General features: G+C 37.8%; 3 protein-coding genes across 9 annotated transcripts in view; 2 read left to right on the top strand and 1 right to left on the bottom strand.

Moving 5' to 3' along the window:
- Nucleotides 1-2,742, top strand: part of EVI2B (ecotropic viral integration site 2B) — a 9,081-nt gene extending 6,339 nt beyond the window's left edge. Inside the window, exon 2 of the mRNA XM_007121325.4 lies at nt 1,085-2,742. Coding sequence (XP_007121387.2) covers nt 1,105-2,460 — 1,356 coding nt within the window. The 5' untranslated portion in view covers nt 1,085-1,104 and the 3' untranslated portion in view covers nt 2,461-2,742. The remainder of the gene's footprint in view (nt 1-1,084) is intronic.
- NF1 (neurofibromin 1) overlaps nt 1-19,250 on the bottom strand; it is a 276,759-nt gene that overhangs the window by 65,141 nt on the left and 192,368 nt on the right. The window lies entirely within an intron of this gene.
- OMG (oligodendrocyte myelin glycoprotein) lies at nt 10,432-12,354 on the top strand. The gene has a single exon (XM_007121324.3). It carries the CDS (start codon nt 11,029-11,031, stop codon nt 12,352-12,354), a length of 1,326 nt encoding a protein of 441 aa, XP_007121386.2. The 5' UTR covers nt 10,432-11,028.

The raw sequence follows: 19,250 nt of genomic DNA, 5'->3' as shown, positions 1-19,250 counted from the left end.
CGCGGCACGTGGGATCCTCCCGGACCGGGGCACGAACCCGTGTCCCCTGCTTCGGCAGGTGGACTCTCAACCACTGCACCACCAGGGAAGCCCGAATTCTGTTTTTAATATGTTCAATTTGCTGATAGTGAGATATATAATGGAAATGTCCACCAGGAAGTCACAGAGCTGGAACAAGAATTAAGGAAATTTAGGCTGGATATACAGGTTTGGGAGTTAGAGCATAAAGGTAAGAGCTGAAACCTTACAGATTCAGGATTAAGAAAAGTAGTTAAGAGTGAGGACAGAATACATATCAAGTTATCAAGTACCATATTTAGGATGCAAGAGAAAGACAGGAGCTAGTGAGATGAGCATGAAAGAAAGATGACTACAAAGCGCTACTCGAATAGCAGTGAAGGAGTAATCAACAGTGTCAAATGTGATCAAGAGAGGAAAAAAAGAGAAAGAAAAGACCACTGGATTAGGTAACAGACGGTTACTGGTGTCCTTCGAGGCAGCAGGATCAATGTATTTCCAGTAGTAAACAGAGGAAAAAGTAGCATGCACATGGTACCAGCATACAGAGCCTATGCATTTGAGATGTATGACTGTGAAACGAAGGACTGTAATGTAATAAACCTACAGGGGCAGCAGGGCCAAGTACAGATCTTATGAAAGAATTAAGAGAGATCACCGCCTATGAATTCCAAATGTTATATGATAAATTAGAGTATATATATATATATTTTGTGTGTGTGTGTGTGGTATGCGGGCCTCCCTCTGTTGTGGCCTCTCCCGTTGCGGAGCACAGGCTCCGGACGCGCAGGCTCAGCGGCCATGGCTCACGGGCCCAGCCGCTCCGCGGCATGTGGGATCCTCCCAGACCGGGGCGCGAACCCGGGTCCCCTGCATCGGCAGGCGGACGTGCAACCACTGCGCCACCAGGGAAGCCCTAGAGTATATTTAAGAGTTGGTCACATTAGCCTATAGTGTATCAAGTCTAAATTAGGAAAGATAAATACTTATCAAGTACCTACCTACTTTATGCCAGATGGTAAATGATACCTAATTGTCTTTCTTTCTTTTATTATAAAACTACTAGTAAAGAGGAAGCATTCTGAAATGGACCCCAAATATTTCACCATAATTTTGTTTTGTGGACATCTGAACATTACTTTTTTCTCAGAGACAGAAGCAACTACAACAGAGAAGCAACCACAGTCTACTTTATTTAGATCATCAAGGCCATATGTCTCAGCTAATTCTCAAAGCACAACAGAGAATCCTTCGGGTCAATCAACACAATTCAACAACCTTTCTTCTGGACAACCAATAACAACTGCTGAAGCTTCTGCTGGACAACCAACACCAGCTGTCTATGTGTCTTCTGGGAAACCAGCAGCACATACTTCTGCTGGACAACCACTTGCCTATAATGTCACCAGAAAACCAATACCAATGGCCAACACCTCCTCCCAAGGAACAGCACTACCTGTGTTCACCTCTGCCAGACAACGATCAACATCTGCCCATTCTTCTACCAGACAACCACCACCATCTGTCTATACTCCCACCCAACAACCATCATCTATCCACACCTCCTCTAGAAAATCAATACCACCAACCGTTCATAATCTATCCATAAAACCAACACCAACTGTCAGAAGTTCACCTAGGGGTACACCAGGATTCAACCTAGAAACTACCACTAAAAACAAGAGCCCACAGAAAACCAATTCTAATTCAATAGCGGCCATATTAATTGGTTTAGTTCTGACTTCTATGGTGGTAGCTATAATCGTGATTGTATTGTGGAAATGCTTGCGAAAACCAGTGTTACATGATCAAAATTGGGCAGGTAGGTCTCCATTTGCTGATGGTGAAACCCCTGACGTACGTCTGGATAACATTAGAGAAAATGAAGTGTTCCCAAAACGTACATCAATTGTTTCACTTATGGCCTGGAAACCAAGCAAAAGCACACTTTTAGCAGATGACTTAGAAATTAAGTTGTTTGAATCAAACGAAAACATTGAAGATTCTAACACTCCCAAAACAGAGAAAATAAAAGATCAAGCAAATGGCACATCAGAAGATAGTGCTGATGGATCAACAATTGGCACTGCTGTTTCCTCTTCAGATGATGCAGATCCGCCTCCACCGCCTCCTCCCCCTCTTGATTTGGAAGGACAGGAGAGTAACCAATCTGACAGATCCACAGTGACAACTGTATCTCCTCCTCCAAATGATTCCACCAATCTCCCACCATCTCTGGACTGCCTCAATCAAGTCTGTGAAGATCATGATTCTGAGTTCAAACAGTCATTTCCACCTCCCCCTGACTCACTTAACTTGACCCTGCCTCCAGGAGATTTTATGAAAAACCAGGAGATCCAGTGTCAGCAGTTCCCTAGTCCTCCTGACTCTGATCAAAATCTCAATGAGTCCCTGCCACCCCCACCTGCAGAACTGTTATAACTACTACTTGCTTTTTAGCTGATTTTCTATTCTTCTCAAAGGACTCCAATCTTTTGTTTTTCTTCATGTGATGAAATACATTAAATGGCAATTGGTAGCCAATTTTGATTTTTATTCAGGAACTACCTGAAATCTGCTCAAAGCCTATCTGAGTAAGTGGAACTTTTAAAAAAAATTATATAACAGTGGTCTATTTACTGGCTATAGGCCCTAACTTTAATGTACAGTACATTTTACATATGTGGCTGGTATGTGTATCAATAACTTAGCCATTTTGGAAACAAGCAATCTATATATGCTTATTATTACCCAATAGATAGTTTTTTCCTGAAAAGCTGGTTATAAAGTTACCCTGAATAAATAAAATTTTATTTTTCCATTTCAAAGTTTGAGAGAGAGTGTGTGTGAGAGAACTTAAATATATACTCCAAGTTTTAAACAAAACTGTAAGTTTTAAATTAATACCTTGGGTATTAAATAAATATTCCAAGTTTGTGGGGATGAGAGATTAAAATGCATGTCTATTTGAGAATAAATTTCCTTTTAGCTCTCATTGGAAACTGTGAGACAAACATATTAAAGCATCAAATTGGGGGGCTGAGTTAGGGACATTTACTCTGAAAAAAATATGAGCACACACCATAAAATGTAGACATTTTCCTATCTTGTTGGGGGAACACAAATTTTAGAACTGGCCACTTTAAAAAGTTTCTTCTTTTTTTTTTGGCTGTGCTGCACAGCTTGCGGGATCCTAGTTCCGTGACCAGGGATTGAACCCGGGCCCTCAGCAGTGAAAGTGTGGAGTCCTAACCACTGGACTGCCAGGGAATTCCCAAAGTTTCTTTATATGTCTCAAGCACCCCCCAAAAATGAAATCTTATAAAAGAAAAAACAAACGAAAAACCAAACCTCTATGGCTTCATTCCAAATTCGGATGACTTTTTTCAGAAAAAAAGGATTGTATCAAAATACAGATGGTTCTCAACTTTAAAAAACTCTTAACTACCTTTCTTACACACAATTTTATCATTTATTCATTACCTGACAAGTGATAAATCTGAGTTATCAGAGTAGGGGCGGGCCCAATCTTTGTCAAAGTTAAGACGGAGAGAGTCCACCGGCTGATCCTTGGGGAGATGCCAGCCCATGCCCGCAGAAGTGCTCCTCTGCCCAAAAGTGCACATTCTCCCGTCTTACCCCACCCGAACTCGGGGGACAGTCACCTAGAATGAAAGACGGAGGCCATAGTGGTAACCTACCCTTGGAGAACCTCTCATAGCTCTGGGATTTTTCAGAATAAAATATAGTATTTACTGGCAGCATTGGTGTTCAAGAAACCAATAAAGCTCCATCTTAATAAAAACTAGCAGACTTTTGGACATTGAAATTTTATATACAATGTTTCTCTTTAAATCTTTTAAGGAGTCCCTTACTGACTCTTAAAAAACTTTTTATCTGCAGACACACTTCCTTTGCACTTCTTATTTTTCTTGAATAAGCATGATGTTTATTGTCATATTACATTGGTTTTCCTGTCTTCCACATTAAAAAGTTCTTTCATGTATTTTTCAAAATTACCATTTTTGAGGTTAATTTATTTAGCAACAATTAGGAGGTTAAGAATTTCCTCTTATTCGTTTGAATTTTAAGTATTCTAGTTAGGGTAAATAAGGTATAAAGTTTTTATATTTGGTCAAGACTTTGACATGCCTTAAATCATCATAACCTTTCTTGTTTTACATATAGGATTGTTACCTAACGGGCTCTTTCCACACTTTTGCTCTTCTTTTTCATCACTTTCTTTCCTGACCTCTTGAAGGAGAAGTATTGGGAAATACCAACCCTCACAGACAAATCAAAGAGCTGATGACCTGGTCATAGTCGTGTCTGATTTCTTCAAAGACTACAGAGGCAGCTTTTCTCCTTCTGTTCTTTGTACAACAGAAGAACAGACTCCTGTCAGCAGCTGCTTTTTGTTCTTCAAGAAATTCTCTGCCAGGGGGGGAAAGTAATTCCTATTTACTGAATGCGATTTTTCCCCACTGAGGTCAGTGGAAGCTGAGCAGCCAAACAGTGGCAATCCTTGCCTAATCAGCAGAAAGAAATGCAAGCTAAAGAAACACAGGAGAAAAGAAAATGCTGGAACAAAGAAAAACCTACAGAAAAGACTAAAGAAGCAGGATTCAGAAGAGAAAGTTTATTTCATGACTACGGCAAAAGGACAAGGCACAGGGGAATAAAAGGTAGACTGAACTACATACTACACACCAGTGGTGCTCTTACCAGATCCCATTAACCAGATTCAGAACAACCCACAAGACCATCTATTTCAGCTCCTTTTATTTGTTAAGTGCTGAGAAAACAGGCCCAGAGAGAGTAAGTGACTTGCTTAGAAGTGGTAGTGAAAGCTGAGTTTGTTCCCTGACTCCTGGTTCAGCATTCTTTTCACTAACATAGGACCAAAGAGCACCTACCTCACACATTGCAACATAAATTTATCACACATGTATTCCATTTGGTGTTGGTGGTGGGCAACACAATGAATTAGATGAGAGTGACTCTAATTGTTGTTATTACCTAGTTCTGAACAAAAAGTAAAGTAGCAAAATATATGGGCACCTATAAGTAAAACACTGCGATATTAGTACATGATTAGACAGATCAATGGTACAGAGTGGAAAGTCCAGAAACAGACTCAAATCTCAAATCAGTATTGGGACAACTGGATAGGTACTTGGAAAAAGATGAAACTGGATCTATACTTCACACTACATTAGAATAAACACCAAATAAATCAGAGATATAAATATAAAACATGAAAGTATATAAAATTATATAAAAAAATAGAAGGGCTTCCCTGGTGGCGCAGTGGTTGCGCGTCCGCCTGCCGATGCAGGGGAACCGGGTTCGCGCCCCGGTATGGGAGGATCCCACATGCCGCGGAGCGGCTGGGCCCGTGAGCCATGGCCGCTGAGCCTGCGCGTCCGGAGCCTGTGCTCCGCAACGGGAGAGGCCACAACAGAGGAAGGCCCGCATACCACAAAAAAAAAAAAAAAAAAAAAAAAGAAGAAATATGAGTGAATTCCTTTATAATCTGAAAGTGGGACAAACCTTCCTAGTTGAGACTTGAAATCCAGAAGCATTAATTAAAAAAAAAAAAAAAAAAGGAAGTCCAATTACATAAAACTTTTAAATGTAAAACAAACAAACACCGTTAAAAAAGAAAAAACATACCTCTGTCAAAAGACAAAGGACAAACTGGGGAAAAAAAAGTGCAACTTAAGTTAAGACAAAGGGCTAATATCCCTAAAGTTTAAAAAACCTAAATACAGATTGCGGGGGGGATACCCACAACACACTAGAAAAAACATGCAAAACCTATAAAAGACAGTCACAGAAGAAAAATTTAAATGATCCTTAAAAACATATATAAAGTATACAACTTTTCTTATAATAAGAAAGATGCATTTAAAATTAAACTGAGATACTATTACCCATCAGATGGAAATAAATCCAAAAGTTCGGCAACAAAGTCTACGGTGAGGCTCTACAGAACTAGACACCCTGATATACTGCTGGTGGAACTGCGAAATGGTATAGTCGGTATTTGGTAATATCCAGAAAAATTCCAAACGCACTTACCGTTTTACTCAGCAATCCTACTTACAGAAATTTTTTTCAAAGACTCATTGGACAAAATATAAAATTACTTAGGCGCAAGGGTATTCACTGTGGCATTATCTGTAACAGCAAAAGTCTGGAAACAATCCAGATGTCCATCAACAGGGGCACTGGTTAATAAACCATAGTACACTCCCAAATGGAGTACTATGCATCATGAAATAAATGTGAAATATCCCTATATGCTGACATGGAGTGATCTTCAAGATATATTATTAAGAAAAAAAGAAGAAGATGTGTAGCAGTCTACTTAGTAAGCAACCTTTTATATGAGGAGAGGCGTGGATAAGAACATATGATACATACATACATATTTTTGTCCTTTTTCAAAAAGAAATACTGTTAAGATACAACCAAAAGCTAATAAAAATAGTCACCAATAAGAGGAGGAAGGGAGCAGGGTGGAGGGGATAGAGAAGCAAGATTTCCCTGAATATACCTTGTTATACAGTTTTGACTAAAGCAGTCCCTAAAAACTGATAAGTAACTGAAACAAATGAAGCTAAATTTATGTAAAGTTGGTGATAAAAATATAGAGAAAACAATTATTTCAAGGTACATTAGGACACAGAATTGATTACATATCCTTAGTGAAATGTATTCTAAGAACAGGGGCTTCCCTGGTGGCGCAGTGGTTGCGCGTCCGCCTGCCGATGCAGGGGAACCGGGTTCGCGCCCCGGTCTGGGAGGATCCCACGTGCCGCGGAGCGGCCGGGCCCGTGAGCCATGGCCGCTGGGCCTGCGCGTCCGGAGCCTGTGCCCCGCAACGGGAGAGGCCGCAGCAGGGGGAGGCCCGCGTACCACAAAGGGGAAAAAACAAACAAACAAACAAAAAACGTCCGCCTGCCGATGCAGGGGAACCGGGTTCGCGCCCCGGTCTGGGAGGATCCCACGTGCCGCGGAGCGGCTGGGCCCGTGAGCCATGGCCGCTGGGCCTGCGCGTCCGGAGCCTGTGCCCCGCAACGGGAGAGGCCGCAGCAGGGGGAGGCCCGCGTACCACAAAGGGGAAAAAAAAAAAAAAAAAAAAAACAAATAAGGCTGCAAAGAGTCTTAAACTTTACTCAGTAGTCTGTAATCTAAGTATCTGTAGCAATACTGGTTTTATTTTGAAACTATTGTAGGATGATACAAATAAGTAATTATGTTAATGCTGTTAGAAACCATTTATAGGAAATATAGGGGATAGAGGAACAAATTAAATCTTCACAAGGAAGCAAACAGATAAATCCAGATGAGGGACATTCTAGGGAACAAGTGACTGAGTTTTGGCAACAAGCCCGTGACACGGGGGAAAAAGGGTGGTGAGGTAGGAGAAAGGATTGATTCACTTGAATTTTGACCTGATAATTTCTATCTTGTCAGTTCTTCCATGCTTTTAAAATACTTTATTCAGTACTCTTAGCTGTTTTCAGCAGTAAATTCAGTCTGAATAGCCAACTATATTACCAAAAATAGAGACTATAATACTTTTACTCTCAAATAAGCACAACAAATGTTATCAACTTAAGTAACAAAGATAAACTGATTGGGTTTCCAAACTGTTGATTTAATATGGGATAGTTGTGCCCTGGCAGGTAATTTGTTATACCTTTCACAATGTTGGGGTAATGCAACCTAGAACGGTGTGCTTCACAAAAGAATATGTAAGTTAATTTACTGCTTAGTCTAGAATATCTGACTTTATCTAAAATGTAATGTGTCTGAATAACATCTAAAATAAGTTGTAACAAACACTTAAGCCTACAAAAAATTATTCTTTTTTTTGAGTAATGTAATATACTATTATTGTATTTCATGAGAACTTCTAAAATCATAAGGACAGATGGTTACGATTCAAGTACACTAAAATGTACTCCCCCCTTTTTCTCCCATCCAAGTACTAACCAGGCCTGACCCCGCTTAGCTTCTGAGATTAGACGAGTATCTGGCACATTCAGGGAGGTATGGCTGTAGGCAATACTTCCACCCTCTTTTTCTGTTTGAGAATTTTACAATAGTCTTTGAATAACAGAAGCAATTTGGTATGTCCCCAAACTTGAAATAAGAAATGTTGCCACTACTATTATATTGGAATTTTCTATTCTATGCTACAAAATCTGATCTCGATACAGCCTAAACCCAAATTCATATGATCCATAAAGAAATAACATGTTCTTTCTTTCAAACAAAAACACCAATAAGTATAATGGAACTGGAGAACTCTACTTCCACGTGGATGTAATGAGACTTACTAAAATTAAAAGGAGAGATTTAAGTGTTTGGTAAATTGACCCTCAGTCACATCCCTTGAAGTTTAACATACACAGAAGCTGAAACAGAAGAAAGTTAAATGTCAAAACAATCATTCCTTATTTCCACAACAATATTGCTGAATGTTGTATTTTTAACACATTATTTTTAAGCACTAAGATTGACAACTAGCTTCTGAAATCCATAGAAAGAATCTTATTAAGAGTCCAAGGCTGAACCCTCAAAGTAAAGTGGGAATAAAGTACCTAATCAATAGTAAATTTCTAACACTTCAGACTTCTTAAAATGTAGGTACTTTTCGAGGAACATTAATCTCATACAAAAGATGACTCCTAGAGTATAGTTTCTTTTCTAAGAAAATAAACTTCAATTTTCAATACAGTAAATTCTATTTAGGGTAAAATTTGGGGTAAAACAATAGCAAATGTAATTTAGAGAAAAACAAAGGATTTAGTAAATAGGCATAAAGAGATTTTCCTTACATGTAACGAGCCAATAATTGCTGGTTTTTAAGTGGTAACAATTTGGTAAAGAAAATGTCACGACTTTGTTTTCTTTTCTAAGGTAAACTGGCTATTCTAGAAATTAGATTCAAGTTTTAACAGATTATTTACACAATCAATCCACTAAAGAGTGGAGCAGAAGCTGTCATAACTCTGGTCTTATTTTATAAAGGCCCTAATGAAAGTTTTCCCTTTTACATTATTTCATGTAATTTAAAAACAATGTAAAGTGTTTTCTCAGTAAGATAAAATGTGAAACACTCTGAAGAAATCAACTAAAATTTGTGCTATTATTTTTAAAACATAAAATCAAATAAATGGTCATTCATATAGTACCAAAGATGTCTCTGGAGACAACAATATTCATATCCACTGACCAAAGTAATTTCATGAAGAAAAAAATCCTTAACCCAAAAGACATAAAACAAAATACATTTACTTTACTACATGAACTGATAATTAAAAGAATTAGATGCTCATTAAAAAAATGTAGCCTTGTTTGTGCATAGCCTGGGTCAAACAATCCTTTGTATCAGAAAGATAAAAACAAAATAATCATATTTAAGTACTTTTGTACTTGTCCAAAAGATGAACAGTTAGGTGGTTGATAAGTTTGAAAACCTGACTGTATATAATAATCACCATATTTGGCGGGGGGGGGTACATAAAAAAAAATCAAACAGATTGTAATATGTTATTTAAAAAAGCGATAAGACAATTGTACCATTTTAGAAAAAATAAAAAGGCAGAGTTAAAAATAGTTAAACTAATATCTTAGAAAACCATCCACAAGGAAGGTCAAATTCATTTTCAACATTTTTCAATGTATAAAATGAATGAAGAGTAGGCGTATTAAAAAGAGCCACAAATTCTTCACGAGGTGAATGTTAAAATGTGGAGCCTAAGCTCAAATACACAGGGATGAGTAAAGGCCAGGTCTAGCGTGCACGAGGTTTTCCATCCTACAGCAAATCTGAGATATATGGGTACGCTCAACACGAAATTAAAAAAAAATTTCTTTTGGTCCATTCTGTTGCGTGTTCACCTCTTGCAATAAATTTGAGTCAGCACCAATGACAGCTCTGCAGTCCTCCTATGTGGTACTGATCAGGTGGTTGCAGAGCTTCAGCTCACAGCAACACAATGCAGCTGAGCAGGCAAGCACAGCCCACAGCCAGAAGCGGTTCCTACTTTCCAGAACAAGGCGACCTTTAAGCTTAAGTTTCCCGGAGAAAATGAAATGCTGATGTAGAAGACAACACTATGGTAAGCTGTTATTTAAATCAGTAAAAAATCAACTTCGGAATTTTTTCTTTTTTCTTTTCTTAAGAGAAAGTCAACGTTAGGATTGAATATATATTCAATAGCAAGTGCATGCACCAGAAATTTGCTGCAGTGTCAGTTGAGGGATTTCTTTCTAATATTCATTCACTTTGTAAATATACACATTGTTTTCCTTTAGAATCGGCTCTGAAATATACAGAAAAGAAATCACTTTATAAAATGTGAGATTTAAAGGTATGGTGTTGGTCAGATTTTTCAAGTGCCTTAAAATGTTTTGCAAGGATATATTTATCCTGAAAAGACAAAGATGCATTTCAAAGTATTGTTTTAATTCTAAATAAAATCTCATCCTACATACACATGGACTATTTTATTACTGCAGAGATCTGAAAAAGAAAAACAAACAAACAAAAAAAAAAACAAGAAAAAACAAACAACCAAAACAGACACGACAGCCATTTTTTCCCATCTGAGTAAGGAAGAATATTATCAAAAATAGTAATAGCTTAAGATTCCAACTCTTTATTTGCCGAGAATGCCATTTTATAATATCAACATTCTGGGAAGATAAATAAGAAAGACTATGGTAAAAGAAGGGAGAAAATAAATGAGAAAATGCAGAAGACAGTAGGGGGAGAGAGTCTCTATCACATAGCCCCAATTGAAGGATTAAGCATTTGGACTATAAATGAAGGGGAGCTTTGTTAGTTTAATCACTGGAACAATTATAAAAGAACTCAACAACAACGAGGTTTATTGAAAATTTTGCCTAATGCTAACTGACCCATGCAGATGCCTAATTGTATTTGCATATTAAAAGAAGGGTGTATCTGTTTGTTTCCAGGCTTTGATGGAATATCAGATATTGAAAATGTCTCCCAGCCTGTTCATCCTTCTGTTTCTCACACCTGGTATTTTATGCATTTGCCCTCTCCAATGTATATGCACCGAGAGGCACAGGCATGTGGACTGTTCAGGCAGAAACCTGACTACATTACCATCTGGACTGCAAGAGAATATCATCCATTTAAATCTGTCTTATAACCACTTTACTGATCTGCATAACCAGTTAACCCAGTACACCAATCTGAGGACCCTGGACATTTCAAACAACAGGCTTGAAAGCTTGCCTGCTCAGTTACCTCGGTCCCTCTGGAACATGTCTGCTGCTAACAACAACATTAAACTGCTTGAAAAATCTGATACTGCTTATCAGTGGAACCTTAAATATCTGGATGTTTCTAAGAATATGCTGGAAAAGGTTGTCCTCATTAAAAATACACTAAGAAGTCTTGAGGTTCTCAACCTCAGCAGTAACAAACTCTGGACAGTTCCAACCAACATGCCCTCCAAACTACATATTGTGGACCTGTCTAACAATTCCTTGACACAAATCCTTCCAGGAACATTAATAAACCTGACAAATCTCACACATCTTTACCTGCACAACAATAAGTTCACATTCATTCCAGATCAAGCTTTTGACCGACTCTTTCAGTTGCAAGAGATAACCCTTTACAATAACAGATGGTCATGTGACCATAAACAAAACATTACTTACTTACTGAAGTGGATGATGGAAACAAAAGCCCATGTAATAGGGACTCCCTGTTCTAGCCAAATATCACCTTTGAAGGAACATAACATATACCCCACACCTTCTGGATTTACCTCAAGCTTGTTCACTGTAAGTGGGATGCAGACAGTGGACACCATTAACTCTCTGAGTATGGTAACTCAATCCAAAGTGACCAAAATACCCAAACAATATCGAACAAAGGAAGCAACGTTTGGTGCCACTCTAAGCAAAGACACCACCTTTACTAGCACTGACAAGGCTTTTGTACCCTATCCAGAAGATACATCCACAGAAACGATCAATTCACATGAAGCAGCAGCTGCAACTCTAACTATTCACCTCCAAGATGGAATGGTTACAAACACAAGCCTCACTAGCTCAACAAAATCATCCCCAACACCCATGACCCTAAGTATTACTAGTGGCATGCCAACTAATTTCTCTGAAATGCCTCAACAAAGCACAACCCTTAACTTACGGAGGGAAGAGACGACGACAAATGTAAAGACTCGCTTACCTTCTTCTGTGGCAAGTGCTTGGGAAGTAAATGCTTCGTTTCTCTTAATGCTCAATGCTGTGGTCATGCTGGCTGGCTAAGGGTCTGCATTTTCTGAAATTAATGAAAGAACTCCTCCCTGACGTAGAGCTGGGAAAAATATGCCCCTATCTAACCAGTGACTCAAGCTATATTAAGTATTCAAGAAAGCCAGTCTTACATTTCTGACTGATGTAAATGAAGCAACTCGTCTTAAATAAAGAAGTGCACAATGTCTTGGTACTTGCTGCTATTTTACTGTCTTAATGAAGTAAAACTAATGAGTTTCTTTTTTTTAAATGAAATGTTTTCTTTTTAAGGCTTCAATTTACTGCACAAAATATAAAGCATCTCAACTTTAATATGTATTTTATGTATGTTTACACTGTCAAACATCTGGGAAAAAATAAAAGGTCTATGCTCATAACTGTGTCATTTGGCTTTCTAGTCATACCAACTTAATCTACTTGGTAGAATCAAAATGACTTAACCTTTTTTTGTTCTAGGGTAACTTGGTGAAGTCTTTATGACAAATATAATACTGGAGGTATCCAAGAGTTCTGTCACTATGTAGAGTAAAACTGTGGTTGCCTCCCCATGAATGGTTATGTCACATCATTATTTTGCACACAAGCCATGATTGTTTTAAATCTAAATGATGTCCTGCTTCTGAGGAACTCTTGGCTACTTTACAGATTATATAATGGACAAAAGCTCTTCAAAAAGCTAGAAGACACTAGGCTTTGCATTTTAATAAGTAAAGTTTAATGGCATTGGTTTTTGTATTTAAGGAAAGTATTAAAAATGTAATAAAAATTTCAAGCTTAAAGACATGTTAAAATATTTAAAAAGTTAAAAGCCTTCTATGTGCAGGAGAGGGAAATTTATCTTTTGCACATCAGATGTTAGAATCTGACTTACCTAAGTTAAAAATTAGATTAGTTTCAGGATAAAATCATGGGGGTCTAACAAACTAGGGCAGTACTAAGGAAGGGAAGGAAAAGGAGAAAGGGAAAGAAGGCTGGGATTCATTTGGTGCTACAACCAGGTGATGAACCCAATAAAACAGACAATAGGAATACAGCTGGCCATGGGACAGATCTTGACACTCCAAACTGCACTGGGACTTCAAATAGAAGAAAACTGAGAATTTTCTACAAATATACAAGTAAGCCATCTTTTGAATCGGAGAAAAACATAAGTAATAGCCAAGAGTCAGAAAAAGAGGCCCAGAAACACGGCTAGATTAAAATGCAAGACAGCATAACTGAAATGGGTGAGCGACAAATGAGGAATTTAATTTGTGAGACATAAGGAAGAATCTATTTCAAGCATTCTTAGAGTTGGTAAAAGACTACAGATAGAAATTTGGGGGCTCCTTCCTAAGGAATTTTAAAACTAAGATTTCTTTCCACATTTGGAAGCATTTCCATTCAGAGACAGAGAAAAGTAACAACCTTCTAATGTGCTCTTTCTTTTTTCTTTCTTTCTTTCTTTTTAAGGGGCAGGCTTATGGAAATATTACTTTTAAGCTTCAATGAAGCAGGTCCTCTCCTATACTGACTTAGTACAGTGACTCTTGAACATTTTTCCGCCCTGGCAAACCTAACTGGCTCACTATTGTCAGGAGGGAATCTCACCATGAAGAAAAGAAATTATTTGAAATAGTCCCCTAAATGATTTGAAAATGGGCAAGCTGTTTCTCCTCCCTCCCAATCAACAATCTAGTATCTTCACCATCAACGGTAGAGGCTAATTGCTTAGATATTTCCTAATCTACCACATACTTGCATCTTGCTTTAAAAAACCACACACAGAACTGCACAGAAAGTAGGTTTCTTAAAGGTAACTGTCTTTCACTCTGAGGGTGCCAAAAATTCAATGCTGTCTTAGAAATCCTATGAGGAAAAGTGACCAAAAAGTGAAATTATGTATTATAGCATTAGCAGCACCTATAAATTATGCCAATCTTACTGATGTGTCTGCAAGATGCAGAGAAAAAAATGCAGTAAATTTACAAGTACAACATATGTCAACCACACATACTCTTAAGTCCTCAGAAAGAAGTATTATCTAGCCTTATGGTAATTACATACTTCCGTCTAAGGAAATTGTGTTCGTATCATTACTGATGGAGGAGGGAGCAGTATTTGCCTCTCAGACAAGAACTACCGTATTACTGGGCTCCATAAACATTTCAAAATGCATTATCCTCAGTGCCTATCTCTCAAGCTCATAAGTTATATATCCATCCATCCATCCCTAAGGTTTGATTTCATTTTACAAGTAACTTTTGTTTCTCCCCAGTCAAGAGAATTCAAGTAAGAGCACAAACACAACAGCAAACGCAATAAGGGGTAAAATAGCGGTGAAGGGTATTGTGCTCTGGTGTCAAATGTTCCAGGCCTAAATCCTGTCTCTGCCGCTTCTCAACTGTACAACGCTGGGCAACTTACCAATGCCCTAAGTCATATGGGCTGGCAGAACTTATTCATAGTGGGTATTTCTTCCTGAGGAATAAATGGCATAATTCATATACAGTCTTATCACAGTGTCTTGGCTCCCCACATTCTACACGCAGTAATTTTGCTGTTAGTATTATTATATGTGTATGTCCAAACCCAGTGCTTTGAGAAATTCCCACATATGTAAACACCCAAGCGCCACACTCTAAGAGCAAGAAAATGAAATAGTATATTTTTTGCTTCAGTCCCTGATCCTTCACCCTCCAGGATTCAGGTTCAGATGTTAGTGAGATGGGGACCCAGAGGAAAGTCAGAGAAACATTCTCTTATCACAGCAGAATGAGAAAATGTCTTCTATGCCTAACTTAAAAGACGACAAATATGTGCTATTCAATAATCTTCCATAACAACGTTCTGAAGCAACAGCAAATTCCTTTACACCAAAAATGTCACACAAAAGTCAGTTTAAAACCTTTATAAGATTATTCCTTATGAAATACATCGTAAGAACTAGATAAGGAATGATACCATGTATTGCAAATGTCATGCTTAAAAGTGAAAAATTATATTTCTATTAAAATCAGAATCAAAACAACAATGCCCGTTACCATCAATCTTTTAAACATTATTCCAGAATAAAAAACAACAGATATAAATAAAATTATAGGAAAAACCCAAAATGGTTGTTATTAACAGGTGAAATAATTATCTATCCAAAGGATTCCTCAGGAATGCCTTCAGAAGAACAACTTTAATTAAATAACAACAAAATAAATATGCAAACATTAATGGTTTTCTCACATGCTGGCAACAAATAATTAGAAAATTACAGGAAAAGGATACTATTCATGACAGCAACAACAAACTAAAATATATAATGCCAAGAAATAACATTCACATGAAATGTGCAGGACCAAATGGGGAAAAGTTAAAAACCATTAATGAGAAGTATAAACCAAGACTTGATGGAGACGATAAACAAAGGTCTCCCCATTCACTTATTCTTTCACTCAGTAAGTATTTTTTCAGCACCTGGAATGTACAAAGGCACAAAGGCTAAGCACAGGAGACACACCTTGACTGATATTGTAAAGATGTGATTAATTCCAGATAATTTATGGATTAAGCCAACTCTGACAAACATTCCAATGAGATTCTTGTTAGAATAAAACACAAGTCCATCTGGAAAAATACACAGGCATGAATAGAAAAAGGAAGAAACAGAAGAAGTATCTTAGCCTTTCTTCATCAGCTATAATACTTAAGACAGAATGGTAGTGGCATATAAATAGAAAGGAAGATAACTACAATATAGAAATGATAGCACAATTAGAGCACAGGACACATATGAAGTTCTCTGTGCCTCCATTTCCTCACAGGGTAGTTGTGAGGAAAAAATGAGTTAAGACACACATATATATGGAATCTAAAAATAAAAAAATGGTTCTGAAGAACCTAGGGGCAGGTCAGGAATAAAGACACAGACGTAGAGAATGGGCTTGAGGACACGGGGAGGGGGAAGGGTAAGCTGGGACGAAGTGAGAGAGGGGCACTGACATATACACACTACCAAACGTAAAACAGATAGCTAGCGGGCTGCATAGCACAGGGAGATCAGCTTGGTGCTTTGTGTCCACCTAGAGGGGTGGGATAGGGAGGGTGGGAGAGAGACGTAAGAGGGAGGGGATACGGGGATATATGAATATGTATAGCTGATTCACTTTGTTATAAAGCGGAAACTAACACACCACTGCAAAGCAATTATACTCCAATAAAGATGTTAAAAAAAAATGAGTTAGTACGTGTAAAGTGCTTAGAACAGTACCTACCATGTAGTGCGTTCTCAGACACTGTTAACTTTAGAAGGAAAAAAATAAAAAATCAAAGGGGAAGGGAAAGATTCAAAAAACAATGCTGCGAAAATTTGAAAACAGTCCAATTTAACACTTACTTCATGTGATACACCTACATAGTGAACTAAAAAAGATAATATAAAAAAGGAAGTCTTAAAACCAGCAGAAGAATAAAAAAGAATATAAATCTCTGGATGGAAGGCTATTTTTAATTATAAAATGAAAAAAAAAATCACAAAGAAATCATCAATAGGTTTGTCATACACAATCCCAAACTTCTTATGCTGCAAACAATGAGCCTGATAAAAATACTCACAGAGAAAAACGTAAAGGAGATTGTTAATCAAATGCTCATAAAATTGATAAGAAAAATACTTAGATATCCCAATGGATAAGTGGGTAAAGGACACAAAGAGAATTAAAAGATAGGAAGCATGGGGATTGATAAGTATATGGGAATATGGTAAACCACATAATAACTGAGAAATAAAAATAAAATGTGATACCACGCTTATTACTAAAACAGCAAGCAGTTTTTTAAAAAGTAAAAAAAAAAAATCAGTGCTGGGGAAGACATTAGGAAATAGTCACATTCACATACTGGTACTGCTGTCTTTGGGACAGCAATTGGCAATTGCGACGAGAAAACAGCTATTCTGAGTTGCTGCCTAAGCATTTTACAGTATGACAACCCTATACATACCCAGAGTCTGGACATTTAGATAAGGACACAAATTAGGATTACCACCAGAAGTTCCCACTTTGCTTTTCCTGGGGCACCTTGTAAAATAAGCACTTAAGAGTCGAGCCTGTAAAAAGTTAAGTGACTGTCATCCCAACCACCTTACAAGAGCTGCTTCCTACCCTGTACTGTATCTCTTGAACTGGGGCAGAGGACTGCTCTTCCCCCAGCTCACTGTGCACCCCCCCCATCCCCCGGGGACGTTTCTGGGATCTCTAAATAATAAATCTTGTGACTTTACTTCCTTTTTCTGAGTGTAGTGAAATTGAGCCTTCAATCAAAATGACCCCAGGGGTTTTCACTTCCCTTGGAAATTGAGGGAGCTACTTGCCAACCCCGAGTGGGTGGCTTGTGCCTCCTCATTCAACAAGTCATAATCTGCATATCTTTAAATTAATATACCAATTACGGGGGAGGGCAACACAGCAATGATCAAAAACCTAAAATATTTTAACCTTTAATCTAGTAAATTCTAGGTAAATAGCAGCATTCTTTCTAATAGCAAGAAAAACAGAATGCTAAATATCTACCATTAGGAAACTGGTCAAGTAAATGATGACCCATTGGCCAGAATATTACGTGTCCAATACAAATATTTATGTAGAGGTTTTTTTTTTAAGTTTGAAAAGTGGAAAATGCATATACTAGAAAGATAAGCAAAAACTAAACGATATATAAACATACATGTATGTTATAGAACTATGTATAAAAGCAACAAAAAAGATAAAAATACCAAAATGCTAATATGTATACCAAGTGTGTTTTATCACCTGCTTTGTCTTTGAAAAATGCAAGAGATCTTAGAAAAGAACTATTGAAACAGCTGTCCAAGGGCTCTAGATTGAGTAAGAAAATGAGATGATGCAAAATGAACTGTGAATAGGGAGGGGTGGTTAAGAAACTAGAGGGTATCATGGAATAAAGATCAGAGACAGAGACGCATTATCAGATTTCTTGAAGCACATACTTAATATATTAGCTTACGTTAGCTCTACATGGTTAACTGCTGTCAGGATTGTTCTCCAACAAATCTAACCAGACAAGCTCTTTTCTCTCCTAATAACAAAGCAAATGAACAACAACAACAACAAAAACCCCTCCAAAAAACTTTCAATAATTTTCCACGTCTCAGAATAAAATCTAAATTCTCAATATGGCTTACTATATGATCGGGCCTTTGCCACCCTTTACAGTATCATCTTAAAATTTTCCAGCTCCCTCACACTGTATAGTTCAAACAAAACATCTTTCTGTCCCTGTAATTTACCATGCTCTCTCTTGCCATCAGGTTCTCAGAGATTCTTCATGTCCTCACCACTACACTCCTTTCCCTCTTCTTCCCCTGGCAAACCTTTATTCATCCTTTTTATTTCAGTGTAGATTATCACCTCCTGCTAGGAGGTTTTTTTTCGGGGCCGGGGGGAGAGGGGCCAGCTTGATCTGAATTTATTAAAGGATGAATTAATACAGATGAAAGATATGACTGGTGCGCTAACAATAACCTACTTAAGACAGACACGGTCAAACGTCCAAGTCTTTCTTATTCTAGAGCCTAAGTTTCTTCCAATAGGTCAAAGTCTTAGCTTCATAGTCCAGAGAAAAGAGAGATGAAAGAAAAGTTATGAATGAAGGGGATTTGGCTAGGCTGCTACTTGTCATATAAGAAATTAGTTCTGGGCAGTGGGGAGCTACCTTTGGAACAATTTCAGAGAAAGGTTAATTCTGATACCTGTGAACAATTTAGTACAAGTAGATTGCTCAAGGGAAATCAAGGAAACAGAGAAAAAAATAGCCACCTCAATGTGTTAATGTGTTAAGCAGATTAGTCTGCTCCACACTATTTTTTTTTTTTTTGCGGTACGCGGGCCTCTCACTGTTGTGGCCTCTCCCGTTGCGGA

This window comes from Physeter macrocephalus, chromosome 14 (assembly GCF_002837175.3).
Source record: "Physeter macrocephalus isolate SW-GA chromosome 14, ASM283717v5, whole genome shotgun sequence".
NCBI classification, from domain to species: Eukaryota; Metazoa; Chordata; class Mammalia; order Artiodactyla; family Physeteridae; genus Physeter; species Physeter macrocephalus.
This window is presented reverse-complemented; position numbering and strand designations above follow the sequence as displayed.

Coding starts and splice junctions, on each gene's coding strand:
- OMG (XM_007121324.3), top strand. CDS start 11,029: ATGGAATATCAGATATTGAAAATGTCTCCCAGCCTGTTCATCCTTCTG.